This window comes from Arachis ipaensis, chromosome B1 (genome assembly GCF_059453495.1).
Source record: "Arachis ipaensis isolate K30076 ecotype BB chromosome B1, ASM5945349v1, whole genome shotgun sequence".
Classification (NCBI taxonomy): domain Eukaryota; kingdom Viridiplantae; phylum Streptophyta; class Magnoliopsida; order Fabales; family Fabaceae; genus Arachis; species Arachis ipaensis.
Genome location: NC_142436.1, coordinates 149,539,791 through 149,556,622, shown reverse-complemented (window position 1 = coordinate 149,556,622; position 16,832 = coordinate 149,539,791). Strand labels below are relative to the sequence as shown.

General features: G+C 33.9%; 1 protein-coding gene across 1 annotated transcript; it reads left to right on the top strand.

Annotated features, from left to right (window-relative positions):
* The first annotated feature begins 12,813 nt into the window (after nt 1-12,813).
* On the top strand, nt 12,814-15,318 carry LOC148578866 (protein FAR1-RELATED SEQUENCE 5-like). The gene is made up of 2 exons (XM_088500138.1): nt 12,814-15,186; nt 15,274-15,318. The coding sequence occupies exons 1-2, from the start codon at nt 12,814-12,816 to the stop codon at nt 15,316-15,318; spliced, it is 2,418 nt and encodes an 805-aa protein (XP_088356264.1).
* Nucleotides 15,319-16,832: the final 1,514 nt, after the last annotated feature.

Here is a 16,832-nt window from a genome sequence, read left to right as displayed (position 1 = left end):
CTTTCCAACTGCTAAGTGCTAACCCAACTTGCAAGGGGATTCCCACAGAATCATGAAACACAACACAGATGTACAAAGGACCTCTAAGGACATCTATGGCTTTTTCTTTTAATTTTACACTCTCTGCCTTTTTCCGCTCTATGGCTTTTTCATACAAACCTCACTGTTTGCCTTTTTCCATGAGACTCAAGACAGACAAAATTAAACAGAAAAATTACAAAATGAAGAATATTGAAGGAGAAGAACTTATGTTAGCTTAGGTAGCTATGTGAACTTTGTGCCTTGCACTCTCACTCCTTCTCCTTGAATCAAACCCTGACTGTTCACCCTTACTTATAGGGAGAATCCTCCAAAGTTGATTCCAAACAAACCACGCTAATCTTCTTCTTCTCCAAATAGAACCAGTTCGGCCAGAATGAGAGAAGAGATAACCCATGCAAAACCCAACATGCAATTACCTCTAGACCTTCTTTGGTCACCAATCTTCATCAATCTGAGCCCTCCATCCTTGCCTTGCTCTCCAAGATGAACCCCTGTCCCTTGATGCTTCATGATGATGATAGCTTCATCTGCTCCAATCTCTGCCTCATCCATCACGTAGCCACTGTAGCTACCTCCTGTGGTGGTTGAGCAGAATCAGAGACAAGCCATCCCTCCAAGGATCTTCTTTCTCTGACTGAGATCTTCTTCAACCATTTTTGGTATGGAAAAGCCAAGATCTCTTCACCAAATCTTACCACAAGTGAATGAGAATCTTAGCCACAGCATACTTTTAGTTTGCTTTTTTCTTGCCATCATTGTGATGGTCTTGTAGCGTGCATCTCATTCTCTTCGGTGGCTAGCTTTGGCTTCTATGATTTGCTGTGTAATGACCGAAAGAGAAGAAAGAAAAAGAGAGAGAAGAAAAGAAAAGTACTTAAGTGATATTGACAAATTAATTAAAAAATAATTTACTTTTAGTGAAGCTAGGAAAGAGAGTGAAATGAATTAATTTGTTTCGAAACCCAATCCTAGAAGCGTGTAGAGCACTTAAGGCTATCACATCATTTCTTCACTTTCTCTTTCTATTTTCCAATGTCTGCATTAAGTGAAATAAAACAAAATTTGAAATCCATCCAAAGATAAGTTTGATTTCCGTGGAAGCATGCATAGATCTTCTCTCTTTTTATCAATTTTGGACCAAGTTAATGGATCTTTCCATCAAGGTTGCTTTGGGCTAATTAAGATCAATTCTGGCCCAATAACAAGAATAATAATTCAGCCATACTTCATTGACTATTTTTGAACCAATGCTAGATAAAAATTTCAGACTTGGGCTTGCAACATTTTTTCTTTTATTTTCGGCCCAATATAAAATCTGTATCACAAAATTATTAATTAAAGGGGTAAGTATAGTTTTGGTCCCTAAAGTTTAACGCCAGAATCGAAACCGTCCTTCATCTAATATTCGTATTAAAATCGTCCTTAACGTTTTTTTTGTATTAAAATCGTCCTTTTTAATAAAATTTTTTATATTATTCCTAAACTACCCCTATTTTAATAAAAAAGTTATAAAATTTAAAAAAAATAAAAAAAACATGTTGGGAGGAGGGGAAACGCGTCGAGGAGGGGGGGAGGAAAAGGGTAAGGGGGAGGGGAGGGGAGGGGAGGGGAGGGAAAGGGGAAAGGGGAAGCCAGCCCCTCACCGCCGCGCACAACGCCTCACCGCCGCGCACAACGCCTCACCGCCACGCCCAGCCCCTCACCGTCTCACCGCCCAGCCCTCATCTCTTCGCCTAACCCTCACCGTCGCGCCAGTCACCCATGCCAGAGGAGGGAGATCGGACAGAGAGAGACGCGAAGAGGGAGAAGGACTCGCGTTGCTGCTTTTTGCCGCCTAGCCGCTGAGGGAAGCCAACGCCACCGTCGCCGCTGCTCCTCGCCGCCTCGCCGCTTCAGCTTCTTGCGGTTATGGGTTCTAATGATGAGTTTGTCGGTGATTCTGCTTGGCCTTTTGCATCTGCTTCTTTGTGCTTTGAATTTCTGATTTGGCTTTGTGCTTCTCTGTTGAATTTGTTGATTTGGCTGTGTTGATTTGTTGATTTGTTGCTTTCTGTTTCTACTTGTGTTAAATTTGTGCTTGAATTTATTGATTTTCTGTTTCTGCTTCTCTGTATGGAGGTGGGGTGGAGGTGGGGGTGGGGGAAGGGAAGACGAGGAGGGGGAGGGGACGCGGGGGTGGGGGGAAGGGAACGGGGAGGGGGGAGGGGACGCAGGGGTGGGGGTGGAGGTTGGGGGAGGGAGAGGGGGACGGCGGCGGCGTTGGTGGTGGTGTTGGTGCTGGTGCTGGTGCTGATGGTGGTGTTGGTGGTACTGTTGGTGGAGGCTGTGGCGGTGGTGTTGGTGTTGGTGGTGGTGGTGGTGGTGGAGCATGTAATTGTGTTGGTAGTGGTGAGGGTATTTTTGTCCAAAAAAAATAAAAAGGACGATTTTAATACGAAAATTAGATAAGGGACGGTTTCGATTCTGGCGTTAAACTTTAGGGACCAAAACCATACTTACCCCTTAATTAAATAAGTATGAATTAAAATCAATTTAATAATTTTATAAATAATTATATTGATAATATTTAGTCATCATAAAAATTAGTTTAGAGTTTTCAAACTCATCAGAGAGAAACAAAAATTGTAGTTTGGCTTAGAGTGAAGTGCAGTGAGTTTGTAATATGTGTGCAATTGAATCAAGCATTGTTTCATTTCTTTAAACCACGTGGTTTAAATCTCAAATCCTCACCCTAAAAATGATGTCTTTTTATGTGATAATGTGCGAGGTCAGTTTTTGTTAACAATGTTAGTGAGGGAAGTGACAGAAAAACTAACGTGATTAATTAAAATGGTTTAGGAACGAATTTGATTAAAAAAATATTTTAAATATTAAAATAGAGATCACGTGATCTTTTAGGTAGCGTTTATTTTGAGGTACTGAGACAAAGACTGAGAGACTGAAAGACTGAGACTCAGTATCATGTTTGTTGGTTCAGAGACTGGTACTAAAATTTCTGTCTCTGTCTCCAAAATTTCAGTATTTTTAGTACCTCCAAAAAGTGAGAACACAGGAGACTAAAATTTTTAGAGATGGAGACTGAAACTTTAATAACATTTTATACCTAAAATATCCTCACTTTAATTAATTAATTTCAATTTTACTCTTTGTGCAAATTAAATTAGAGTTTCATTCTTGTTTCAATTTCTGTCTCCCATTTTGCATCAAACAGAATACTGAGATTTATTTCAATCTCTGTCTCTTAGTCTTTGTCCCTCAGTCTCAGTCTTTCTGTCTCTGTCTCTCCACCAAACGCTACCTTAAGAACTAATTTGATTATTTCCTCAATCAATTAAAAAAAAAAAAACATATATGCATGTATGTATTCATAAATATATTAATCAAGCTCTATAATTAGTAGTAATAATAACTTGTAGTTTTTGAGGAAGATTCTCAATTTGTAGGAATCTAGCTTGTAGCCCTTCTAGAAATTTAGCATAATTTTAGAAGCCCTTGCTTTGTAGTTTGTAGCGGTCTATGTGCAAATATATCTGCATCGATAAGCCAAAATTAAATTGAAACAGAGTGTGAACTACAGTATGAACAAGCCAATAGAAAAGTGAAGTTGAATATAATATATTTATATAGGAAAAAGACAACAAATTAATACTTCCTATTTATGAACCTACAAGAGCTACCTGGGAAAAAACGTTATTACTTCATAGACGAGAGATTTTTCTTTGGGTTTCTCAGTGGAAATTATGACACTACTATTTTGCATTTTTATTCTCTTGATTACTTCAGGATCTCTCCCCCTAACCCCAACTCTCTATAAAAGCAATTAAACATTGCGATGTATCTAAATACATCATGCATACACACATACACAATTCTCCCAAACCTTACTTTTTTTTTTATTTTTATCAAAGATAGGAGACTCGAACTCGCAACCTCTTAATTGAGTATGAGAAAACTATGCCATTTGAGTTATAACTCATTGGCTCTCCCAAACCTTACTTATATGCTCGTAATTAGGTCATATTTAATATGTACTTAGAAAATATTTAAAATATAAATAATTTTAAATGTTTTAGAGTACATATTAACTGTGTTCTAATTAAAAGCTTATAATTGTTTCTGCTTAGATGCATAATAGAGAGAATATAATGTATACCACAAAATCTATGCTGACAAGAGTTGAACGAGTTAAAGCATGTGGTTACCCTTGTGATCTGCTTGGCTTTGCTCAAAGCAATTAAAGCATGATGCATGACATTGACATTCACCAAGAGAAGGTAAAAGCTTTCATTGCTCTTTCTCTCTCGATCTCTCTCTCTCTCTCTGTCTCTCTCTCTGTGACAGAGACAATGTACATAAAAGGTTTCAAAATCTTGTTGCTCGTATTAAATCAAGAAGGAAAAAAAACAAGCCCCAAAGGTCACGGATTTGTTGCATTAGAAAAGTAAGAGGTAAAACAAAAAATAAATAAATAATTATTTACTGGAAAATAATTCAATACTTACTACTATATTAGTGTTGGCTATATTTCTTGAAGTGGCTAATTAATTAAAACCTCCCGGGCCTGCTATGCTATTTCTTTTGTCTTTTTTTCCCTTATAGATTATGGTTGGAACTCTTGAAACCTTTAACAAAAATACTATTTTTTCACTAAAATCAGCTATCAAAATTAACTATAATGTATTTATATATAAATACATATATTTTATAGCTTATTTTTAATATGTATTTTATACTAATGATTGATTTGGTCGTTAATTTTAATGTACATATAGCATAGTCAAACCTTTAAACAGGTGTGGATTCATCCACATCATTCTTAAAAGCTAATAAAAAGTGTTACACTTTTTGTTAATTAAATAAATTATAATATTTATTTTATTTTATTTTATTTTATTTTATATTAATTATTTATATTTAGAAATTAGACTTTAGATATTTAGGGTTAAAAAAGTTTAGAACCCTAAAATCTATAGTTTAAGATATTTTATATTTTTTAAAAGTAAGTTAATTTTTAAAAAAATGTTTTCTTTTAAATGATTAGCATTTGTTAATTTATCTTGAACAATTAAAAAAAATAAAGCAACTATATGGAACAGTTGTTTTTCAAAGACCGATTCGTTTTTGGTTGCCTACGGTATTTTTCAGTCCGACAAGTCAAGGACTAATCCGTTTTGGTTGCCTACGGTATTTTTCAGTCCGACAAATCAAGAATTAATCCGTCGCGGATCGGAGCTCCATTTAAGGATCTGCCGCTGGCCAATTGATTGCTACATGCACAAGGCAGGATTCGAACCTCCAACACTTGTTTAAGTGGTCGAGTGAGCTGACCACTCAACTAACCCAAGTTGATTTGCATGCACAATAATACTTATTTAAGCGGACGAGTGAGTTGACCGCTCAACTAACCCAAATTGGTTACCATTGTATTGTTTTGATGCACATGTTTAACCAAAAATACGTATAATGGGCTTGGTAAATCTGGAAAGTTGGGCCCAAATTACGAACCGGTCAAGAATAAGATCCAAATCTCCAATCCCAATCTAAACTGCAACTGCATCATTCATTTTCATCAAATATCTATTTGGGACCACAAAACAATGGCGCATGAATTCTGTTCTGTGTCCACTTCAGCTGCCGGCAGTGCACTTTTTTCCTGTACCACCTCCTTACTCCATTCATTGAAAGATACAGCTTCATCAAAAGGGATGCCAAAACAACATTAGTATTTTAATCACCAAGACAAACAAAAAGAAACAAATTTTGCATCATATTTGATATTTGGAATTGAATATTAAGTAATATATTATGAGAATTTCGCAGAATTGAAGAGAGGTGGAGTTGGGATTTGGGAACTGGTTCTCTCCTCTGTAGTGTTTGAAGTTAAGAATGGCGTGTGGGGCCCACAAGGAGGGCTTGGGGGGACGTTAGGCCCGCACTCCTAAATCTTGGAAGGGAACGGTACTATGTTAGTGGTCCATGAATGGTGAGGCTGACACGTGTCACCCATGGGTGCTGAGGTCGCTTTCGGGTTGGGTAGTGGCCAGCCCAAGTTGAGGAACGCCAACGCCTCTTGTGGGCCTTGTGCCCACTCCCACTGCTCACTGCCACACCCTCCTGTCACTCTTCCTTTGGTTTTCACTCCCTTCTCACTTCTCATCCTTCTTCACTTTTTCCCTTTTTGTTTTCCCAATAATACTTCTTTTTTCCAAACACAATTACACAAATTCAAAGCTTTAGTTTATTTTCTATAGCTAAAAAATATTTTTTATTCTTAAAATTGGTTAACAATTTTAAAAATATTTTTTAAATTTTATTTTAAAATTTTTTATTTGTATTAAATATATTATTGACAATTAAATTTTTTAAAATTAAAATTTTTATTTATATTAAAAATTATTTTTTAAAATTATTATTAAATTAGTCTTAAATTTTATAAAAAATTAACTGTTAATATATATTTGATATAAATAAAAAAATTTTAAAATAAAATTAAAATAAAATAAAATTTAAAAATAATTTTAAAATTTTTAACAAATTTAAAAATAAAAAATATCTTATATCTTTTCCTAATGTATCCTTCTATATTGATTCAATCGACACCACCAGAATTCATAAGTACACAATTAGCTAGAACTTAGAAGAGTAGTAAATATATGTATTGTGGTGTAAAATATCATCTATTTTTAAGGGTGTGTTTAGCACACGCGTTGAAAGAAAAGAAAAGAAGTACGTTTAATTTTATTGAAAATTTCTATTTTTGGTTTAACAAATTTTTTATTCATGAACGTATAAGTGATAGAAGAGCACTGATTTTTTAGTTTTTCCGTTTCATCAAGAGACTTTTAGATTTTTAGCCATCAATACTCAATCTTTATTTATCTGTTACCAACTTTATTCTTTATGCATATTATTGTATTATTTATGGAAGTCTTATTATTTTTATTTATATGAACTCTTTTTTTATTATTTATACTTTTTATTAATTATTTATTTGATATTATACATTTTTATCATTATAATTTTTTGTATTATTTTTATTATTTTTTATAATATAATTTATTGATCCTATTAGGTAAAGTAAATTAAATAAAAATTAATTATAAATAATAATAATAATAATAATAATAATAAATTATAGCATACAAAAAAATAGTACTAAAAGTATTAAAAATATACTATATAAAAAATATCATAAATTTTTTTTGATTTATTTCAATTACTACTAAGGTAAATATTTAATTTTTTTATTATTCGTAGTACTCTCTAAAATTTATATTTTGTTAGTTTTAATTAAAATATATTTTATCAATTTTTATATATTATTTTTATTTTAGTGTATAAATATTAATTTTATTATAAAATTAATTAATAAGATCTATTCAAATGTCTAAATTAAAATAATAAGATAATATATAAAAATTATTTAAGTTGATGTCTATTTTAATATTTTTTTATTTAAAAATAATTTTGAGTAGTGTAATCCAAATAACATTTATTTTACTATAATCAATTTTGATATAAAAATTACCAAACATAAATTACCTTAACACAAATTTATTTCAAAATCAAATTTATAAAATCAATTTTATTCAAACTAAACGTTTGTAAACCGTAATCTAAACACACACTAAATATTTGAATACAATTGCCATTGGATGAAAGAATATTTGAATGAATAGCCATATGGTGTCAATTTATTGAAGGAAAACAAAAATTATCAATGATAGGAATATTTATCACCGAATATGATGAATACATTTTTTTTATTATTACCTTGTTCTCGTCTAAATAAAAGAGATAATTGATCCAAATCAAAATTTTAAAATATTTTTAAAATAAAATTTGAATATGAAAATTTTGATTAAAAATAATGAATATTTTTGCTTATGATACTAATCATAAAATTAATTATTTATCAACTAATATCAACCATTTTTTAATTTTATTTTTAACTCATAATTTTATTTTTAACTCATAATAGTATTCATAAATTTATTATATCTATTATATATTATTAATTTTATAACTAAAATGTGCTACATATCATTTTCTCATCACAATTAAAATCAAAGCTTTCCTTTTAAAATTAAAAAGTTCTCCTCTTTTCTTTTTTTTTCTTTTTTTTATCTCTCTCATTCCTTCATTTACTCTATCTCTCTTATAGATTATTGTCAATGATTAACTATAAATTTGACAATCAAAATATATAATATGATATTCTATTATTCTCTAATTGCATTCGAATTAAATCAAAATTAAAAATTAAAATATTAAAACTAAAATATAGCTATATTACATTTATATTTATATATATTACTAACTAATTTAATAACCAAAATATGTCACGTGATACTATCTTATTAAAATTTAGAAAAATATTTTCTTCCAAAATTAATAAATATCCTTTTACATTCTTTTATCTACCTCTCTCTCTTTTTTCTATTTCTCTCTATCCTTCCCACTTTATATATAATTTATAATTTATATTTTATATTAATAATTTGACAAGTCAAAATGTGTCATCAGATATTTTTCAGGCCAAGGATTCCTTGCTCCCACTTTTGTGTGGGAGTATGATTAACCTACAGTAAAATAATTACAAAATGTACCCCGTTTTTTTTTTTTTAAAAAATTTATTAATTAAATTTTGATCCCTTAACTTTTGTTATTTACACTTTTTCCCTTTATCTCTTAGTTTCAGATTCAGTTTCACATTCAACGAAGAAGAGAGGTCTGCTAGGGTAACGCCATTTTCTCATCTTCTTCTCTCTTCTCTCTGGTTCGCCTACCCTCGCCGCCACAACACGCATCGTCCGCCGCCCCTCCCTGCGTCCGCCGCCAAGAGAGATCTGCTAGGGTAACGCCATTTTCTGATCTTCTTCTCTCTGGTTCGCCTACCCTCGCCGCCACAACACGCATCGTCCTCCGCCGCTCCCTGCGTCCGCCGCCACTCCCTGCGTCCGCCGCCAAGAGAGGTCTGCTAGCGTGACGCCATTTTATCATCTTCTTCTCTCTGGTTCGCCTACCCTCGCCGCCACAACACGCATCGTCCGCCGCCGCTCCCTGATGACACTGAAATAGGACAACTTTCCTCAACCCCACTTCTTGTTGAGGACGACAAACCCAGCAAGGTATACTTTTTCCTCTGCCTTCTTCTCAGTTCGGTTTGATTCTTTTAGAATAGTCAAGATGATGAATTTTGAATCCTTAGGTTAGATTCATCAAAGCCTCCATAAATGCCTAGAATGTTACCATTTTGGTTCTCAAAAGAATGGCTTCTGCCATTGGTGCCATGTTCATAAGAAATACTGCCCCCTTCTGGTTTACTAATATTGTCACTGTCTATGGAAGAAATTAGTTTCTTTCTTTCTGAAATCTGCAATTGATGAGTTGAGATTGGCCATGTAAACATTTGCTATGAAGCACAACATAAGCATAGTTACAGTAGCCTTCTAGATGAACAAACAAGCATATATAGTACTCTTGGTACATCCATACTAAATATATCTAGATACATTGAATTGTGAGTGTACTGAGTTTTCAAGGTGACAGATATTTTGAAACGGATAGAGTAAATACAACACTACTTTAGGATAAAGCAGAATATACCTGTTGATGTAGGTCCCTTTGCAAAGCAAGAACCTTCTTCCTCTTTTTCAAACAGATCAAGCATCATGCATTGCTATTGTTGTTATTATTTTGCAGGAAAAAGCTATCACGGTGATTTCTCTTCACTTATTTTTATGAATGTTAAATAAGGGAAAACTTCAGATGTTGAGTAATAGAATTACCAAGAAATAGTGTGACAAAAAAGGAAGTAAACAGAATATACTTTCATAAATTTTATTTTGTAGCAGTGGAAACTCAAGTTTCTCTCTTTTTTGTTTCTTTTGCAGGAAAAAGTTTCAGGCCCTTCTTCTCGCCTTGCTGCTGCTCCATCCGATGTTGCCTCATCAGTGCCAGGAATGCCTTACAAAGGTCAGTTTCCATATCATTTTTCATTTTATTTACCTCTAAAAATATTGTGTATCTGCATTTCCTTGCTTTAGTGTTCAAGCATAAAGAACCTCCTCTGAACTTTGCAGTGTGTTTTTTTGCAGCAATTGGAGGTCTAATAGGTACACTCATGGAGCAAAATGCACAGGCCTTCAACCAAATCTAAAAAAATCTTGCTTCTCATATGGTGAGTCAAGAGTGTTTGTAACTTTTGAACAATCAGATTCCTTTTATAAGTTTATTATTATTATTATCATCTAATCAAGCTTTCTCATCATTTGCCTCCTGTAATGGGTGACAGATATCTGAGGTTGTCAATACTCAATTCCACGAAAGATCTGATAGATATCTGTCGGAAGCACAAAATTGGGGCAATTGGTAAATTTTAAATTGCTTTTGTTACTATATTACCCTATTGGGCTGCATGTCATTGTTTTCATGTCTTATCCTAAAAAAATGCTAGTCATTCCTCATTTGACAAGATGTTGATGTCTTTCCTGTTCAGTTCCTATGCTGATACTGAATTTTTGTTTATTATCCCTTTTTTCTGGTTCACGCGTTCTAGTAATTGGTTAGTGAAAGCTGTTAATGCTATCTTATAATTGAAATTTCTTTGGTTTGTGAAAGTTGTCCTAAATTCCCCCATATTCTAACCACATTGAATCTGTTGGTCAATCAAATGGAATAGTTTCGACAGCTTTCTCTTCCATGAGTATTTTAAATTTTGATATTATTACTTTTATCCCAGCTTAGACTTTAGTGTAAGATGTGAGTGTGTGTGCGTGATTCCATGAAAAATCTGATAGATATCTGTCGGGAGCACAAAATTGGGGCAATTGGTAAATTTTAAATTGCTTTTGTTACTATATTACCCTATTTGGCTGCATGTCATTGTTTTCATGTCTTATCCTAAAAAAAAATGCTAGTCATTCCTCATTTGACAAGATGTTGATGTCTTTCCTGTTCAGTTCCTATGCTGATACTGAATTTTTGTTTATTATCCCTTTTTTCTGGTTCACGCGTTCTAGTAATTGGTTAGTGAAAGCTGTTAATGCTATCTTATAATTGAAATTTCTTTGGTTTGTGAAAGTTGTCCTAAATTCCCCCATATTCTAACCACATTGAATCTGTTGGTCAATCAAATGGAATAGTTTCGACAGCTTTCTCTTCCATGAGTGTTTTAAATTTTGATATTATTACTTTTATCCCAGCTTAGACTTTAGTGTAAGATGTGAGTGTGTGTGTGCGTGCGTGCATGTTTTATCCTTTAATACCTTCTAAATGATGAATATTATTTTTCAAAATTTGTACTGATTTTTCATCTGTTAATATATGGCTATTTAAAATTGTCAGACTCTTAATTCCATTTTCAAAAAATTTTTTTTCTTTGATATATTTTAAGTCTCTTCTGCCTTATGAGTTTTCCATATTAGAAGAAATAGTGGGAGAAGAAAAACTGGTAAGAAAAAACAAATGAAGAATGGGTTATTTAACTGTAAATTTTTATAGTTATGTTTTCTGTGCTCCTATGAATGCACTTCATGCTCAATTTTATATTGGCAGCAGGGTCATTTTTATTGTTATATTTTAATCTCTCTTGTCTATTCTCTCATTTCTGGATTTTTTTTTCTTGTAGTGTTTCATGTATTCAGTCTTAATTAGAGCTTGATCATTATTTGTATCCCGGATAAAGGTGATGAATCAGGGCCAATCATACTTCATCTGGATTCTTTGAGTCTTCACTCTAGCATATCACTATTTGATAACATCAAAAGGTTAGGATGAAGTAGCACTTGATTTATTGTATACCATATATGTGACATATCTAGTTCATTTCTGCTCTGGTTATTAGTTCTTAAACATATCACAGCTTCCATATCTTGTGACTTCAATACCATCCTATGTTACAAGTAGGTGTTTTTCTTATGTTCTTGTAATTTGTAAGCATATATGTAGATTAATGTAAAATTGACCTCACCATTGTTTTATATTATTCATTCAACTTGGCCCAGTATTCTTAAAATGTATAGTTACAAACAAGCTATCTAAATCCATACGTATGCTTATAGAGAAAATCATGTGTCACAAAATGGTCCTCTGGCCTTCTATCTTAATGACATGATACAAGTTTGAAAACTTAAAACATATGCAGATTTTACAGTTTGAATGAAAGGACTGAAATAATGAATAGTTATTAATTATTATAAGGATTGTACTGTTGTTGTATTTAATGGTGCCACTGAACATGGTTTGTCCAAGTTAGTTGTCATGTTGTTCCAAGTCATTATTTCAGCAGGAATGGCATATGCATATCTAATCTTGCGAACAATCTATTTCTATGGATTGAGGTGGCAGCCAAGCAAACTTTGTGGGGTTCTCAAAGGGAAAACAATGTGTTCTTCAGTGGCCACGAGCGGCGGGGATTTTGTGACATGGGATCAGAAATATAGATAGATTATAGATAGAGGATATATACTCTTTAATATTTTGTTGTCCTTTGCACCCACCGCATGCATAGCTGGCATTGCCAATTGTTCTTGTCTTTCTGTTTTTTTTCTTATAGTTTCACCATTAGATTTTGGATTCACGCTTCTTCATTTTCCCTTAATACAATAAATGAAACTCGTGTCCAATTCCATGATTCCTAAGATTGACACTATTGGATTGATTTCAATTTTAAAAGATTGTGATTTGTGATGGCTGGTACTCGGTGTTTGGCAATTTATTTACAAACTTAAGTTTCATTTTGAATTGTGTATTGGTGTTTAGGAAGTTATGGGTCAGGAATTTTCTCATGAAGGGGTTAATAGCGAGCATACATCATATGATCAGTATGAGCAGGAGGAAGGAAAACATGAGGAAGTTGATGTGGATTATATGGATGAGGACGACACAAATGTGGAACCAATGTTCGATTATCACGGCTTCGATGAAGGGTATAACATTGACTCACTCGAAGACATTGGTATGATTGAATTTTGGAACATCAGGGATGAAGATGTATGTCATTTTCACTTTTCTGATGTCGACATTGCATTTGAGTTCTACAATAGATATGCAAGGACAAGAGGCTTTAGTGCTCGGAAGAACAGGACTAGGAAGAGTCGTGCGGGCGCACTTAAGTTGAAGAATTTTGTATGTCATCGTGAAGGATTTAGACCGCCAAATAATTACGGCATCGGAAACCTTAAGAGAAAACCTACACCCGAGACAAGGTGTGGCTGCAGTGCAATGATGGAGATTCGTGTAGATGCACCTAGCGGTCGTTGGTTTATTTCTTATTTTTCTGATGAACACAATCATCCGCTTCTGGATCCTCGGTTGACTGGATTGCTCCCTGGGCATAGATTCATGTCCGAGGCTGATATTGGCCACATGGTTAACATGAAAAAGGGTGGGATTAGTGTTGGGCAGATATATTGGGCATTAGCAAATCAGGCAGGTGGCTACGAGTATCTCTCTTTCACGCAAAGGGACATGTACAATAAAATAGCAAAGCAGAGGCGCCAATTACCCGGTGATGCATATGCAGCTTTGAAGTATTTAGAAGATCAAGCAACAAATGACCCTTCTCTCTATTTTAATCATCACATGGATGCCGATGGTACTTTGCGCAATTTATTCTGGTGCGATGGTCTCAGCAGGGCCGACTACTCATTATTTGGCGATGTGCTGGCGTTTGATGCTACCTATAAGAGGAATAAATATATGTGTCCACTGGTGGTATTTTCTGGTGTCAATCATCACAATCAAACAATTATCTTTGCTGCTGCTTTAATTTGCGATGAGGAAAAAGACACATACAGGTGGTTGCTACAACAACTGAAGGTAGCAATGAATGGGAAAGCACCTGTTTCGGTGATCACGGATGGTGATCTATCAATGAAGTTCGCCATTGAGAAAGAGTTTCCTAATGCACATCATAGATTATGTGCATGGCATCTGATTCGCAACGCAACAAGTAACATTGGCAAGCCCCAGTTTACATCCATGTTTAGAAAGTGTATGCTAGGCGACTATGAAATTGATGTATTTCGTCAAAAGTGGTTTGAAATGGTTGAGAGATTTGGTGTCGAAAACAAGAATTGGGTCCTAGATATGTATAAAAAGAGACATTCATGGGCAACTGCACATATAAGAGGGAAGTTTTTTGCTGGTTTTCGGACTACTTCTCGGTGCGAGGGATTAAACTCGATCATTGCAAAGTATGTCAACTCAAGGTACAATCTGGTTGAGTTCATTCAACACTTTAATCGTTGTGTCGACCATATAAGGTGGAAAGAGGTCCAGGCTGACCTCGCCTCTGTGAATGGGAGACCCATTATGCAAACCTGTTTTCAACAGTTAGAGAGGAGTGCTGCGAATGTTTACACCCTATCAATATTTCATATGTTCCAACCAATCCTTGTACGGGCTGCATCAATGAAGGTAATAAATATGAGGCAAACTGGCTCTTATGTGATTTACTCTGTCGGTTTGGACCAAACGCCAAATGAGATGTGGCGTGTATTCTGTTGTGACATTGAGATGGAATTCAATTGTTCATGTATGAGAATGGAATCATTTGGCATACCTTGTGAACACATAGTTTGCGTCTTGGTGCATGAAGATATAGAGGAGTTGCCAAGGTCATTAGTCTTGCCTCGGTGGACCAAGACTGCCAAAGTGGGTTTGCAAAATGCGGTTGGGCTTCATTGGGATTCTTTGATGCTAAGTCAGTACGGTTGTTTGATGGATTGGTTTAGGCAACTAGCCAACTTTGCTTGCCGAGATAACGAGAGATTTATCTTTACACGGGAAATGGCTATGAATTTGTTGAAACAATTTAAGGAGGAAGATGCTGCACAAAAAGGGGGGGTCAATGATGCAGATAGTGTAAGAGATGGTGTGCAAGTGGATGCTTCTGGAGCTGGGCTCGCAACCAATGATCTCGGACATAGCATGCCAAGGGACCCAAGAAAATGTAGGACAAAAGGGGGGGCTTCACAGTCCAATAAAAGAAAACATCGATGTGGACATTGTGGCATGGAGGGCCACAATCGAACAACTTGTCGTGTTCGTCGTGGCATCTCACAGTCAGAAGGCCTTGGAAATGACACATTTGATAATGACTCGGATGACCACATGAACATTGAAGATGACTCATTTGTAAGTATCTTTACCAATGAGGTATGACAAAGTTTTATTTGCTGCTTATTAGCTAGTACTAATGATATTATATTGCTGATATTATAGGTATATGATGAGAGTGCTTCCTACAGTAGCAATGAGGTGCTGTAATAAGGTATGGTTAATGCTTTAATTTTATGGTATCCTCTAATTTTTAGTTGATTTGGGATTGGTGTAATTTTTAATTTATTTCTGTTATATTTAATCTTATTCGAATTCAGCTTTTGCGATGGTTGATGTTGTTCGTGTTTATAACTAAAGGCTTCGTACTCTTGTTATGGCATCATAGAAATGTGAAGCATTTGCTTTTTTATTCCATCATAGAAATGAAAAAAGAAAAAGGTATCTTGGTTGATATATGTGGAGATCATATCTCCGATGATCTGTCAAAATAAATGGAACTTGATTTGCTGTTAGATTTTGTGTTTTCTAGTAAATGATGACTTAAAAGTAACTGTTGTTTCTGTTGATCCAAGGTGAACCATATGCTTGAGGAAAATTATATGCTTTTACTATTTCTAGGCTAGGATGTTTTCATCTCTGATGATATGATTTTCACTTTACACTTCTGCGCTTGTCATAGTATTGTTTAATCTATAATGCTTGTCATAGTATTTAAAATATTAATCTATAATGCTTGTCAATTATCTAAGTTGAGACTTGTTTCTACATTCTTATTCTCATTTGTTATTTTCTTTGCTCTTAGCAGAACAGGAGTACAGGGGAGCTCACCCTTTTGAACATTTACCTTTTTTCAATTGCTGATTCTTAAGATAGCCAACTTAGAATGGGTAACTGGGGGACTTGAATGGGTAATTTCGGAGAGTGATGTAATTTTTTTTTTTTTTGGGTATTTTAATTGATTTCATGTAATCTTTTGTTTTGGTAGTAACTTAATGCAATTTTAACATTTCAAAAAGTTTTTATAAGGTATTGTATAATTAGGATCAAACAAGTGAACAACACTGATATAACTTTAAAATAATAGTTCATATAATATAATATTATACGAAATATACATCTAAGCAGCATTAAAGACCCAGAACCCTAAAATTTTAAACATGGATATTGCAAGGCATTCATGAAAGATAAAAACACAAATCACCAACTACCAGCTCAGCTGGCTGTCAACCAAAAACCTTTGATTATTAATTTTCTTCTCAATGAGTAAACTTCTGTCTTTGATAAATAAATTAAAAAAAAAAACTGAACCAAACACTGGCGTCACTGGCTAGTATAGGTTTGCATTTTTTTAAAAGTTTAATTATTTTTTTAGCTACATTGTTAATTAAGATTTACGCTCCCTTTGTAAATCTATGTCAAAAAATGAAATTATGTTTATTCCATAGATTAATAAATTATAATCTAAAGTATTTAGTTTCTCAAAAATATATGTAATGTCAGTTTAATTCTCGAAAAATTTGTAATATCAACTCAATCCATCAAATATTATAAGTAACATCACCCTAATTTCCAAACATATTTATGGCATGAAATCAGTTCATAAAAAATGTGACACCTCTAATCTATTTGACCATTTTTTTATGACATCAAATAACTTTGAAAACAATTTTTTATTCTTTACACTAAACAAAATAGAGTTAACCACCAAAAATAAATTCTAA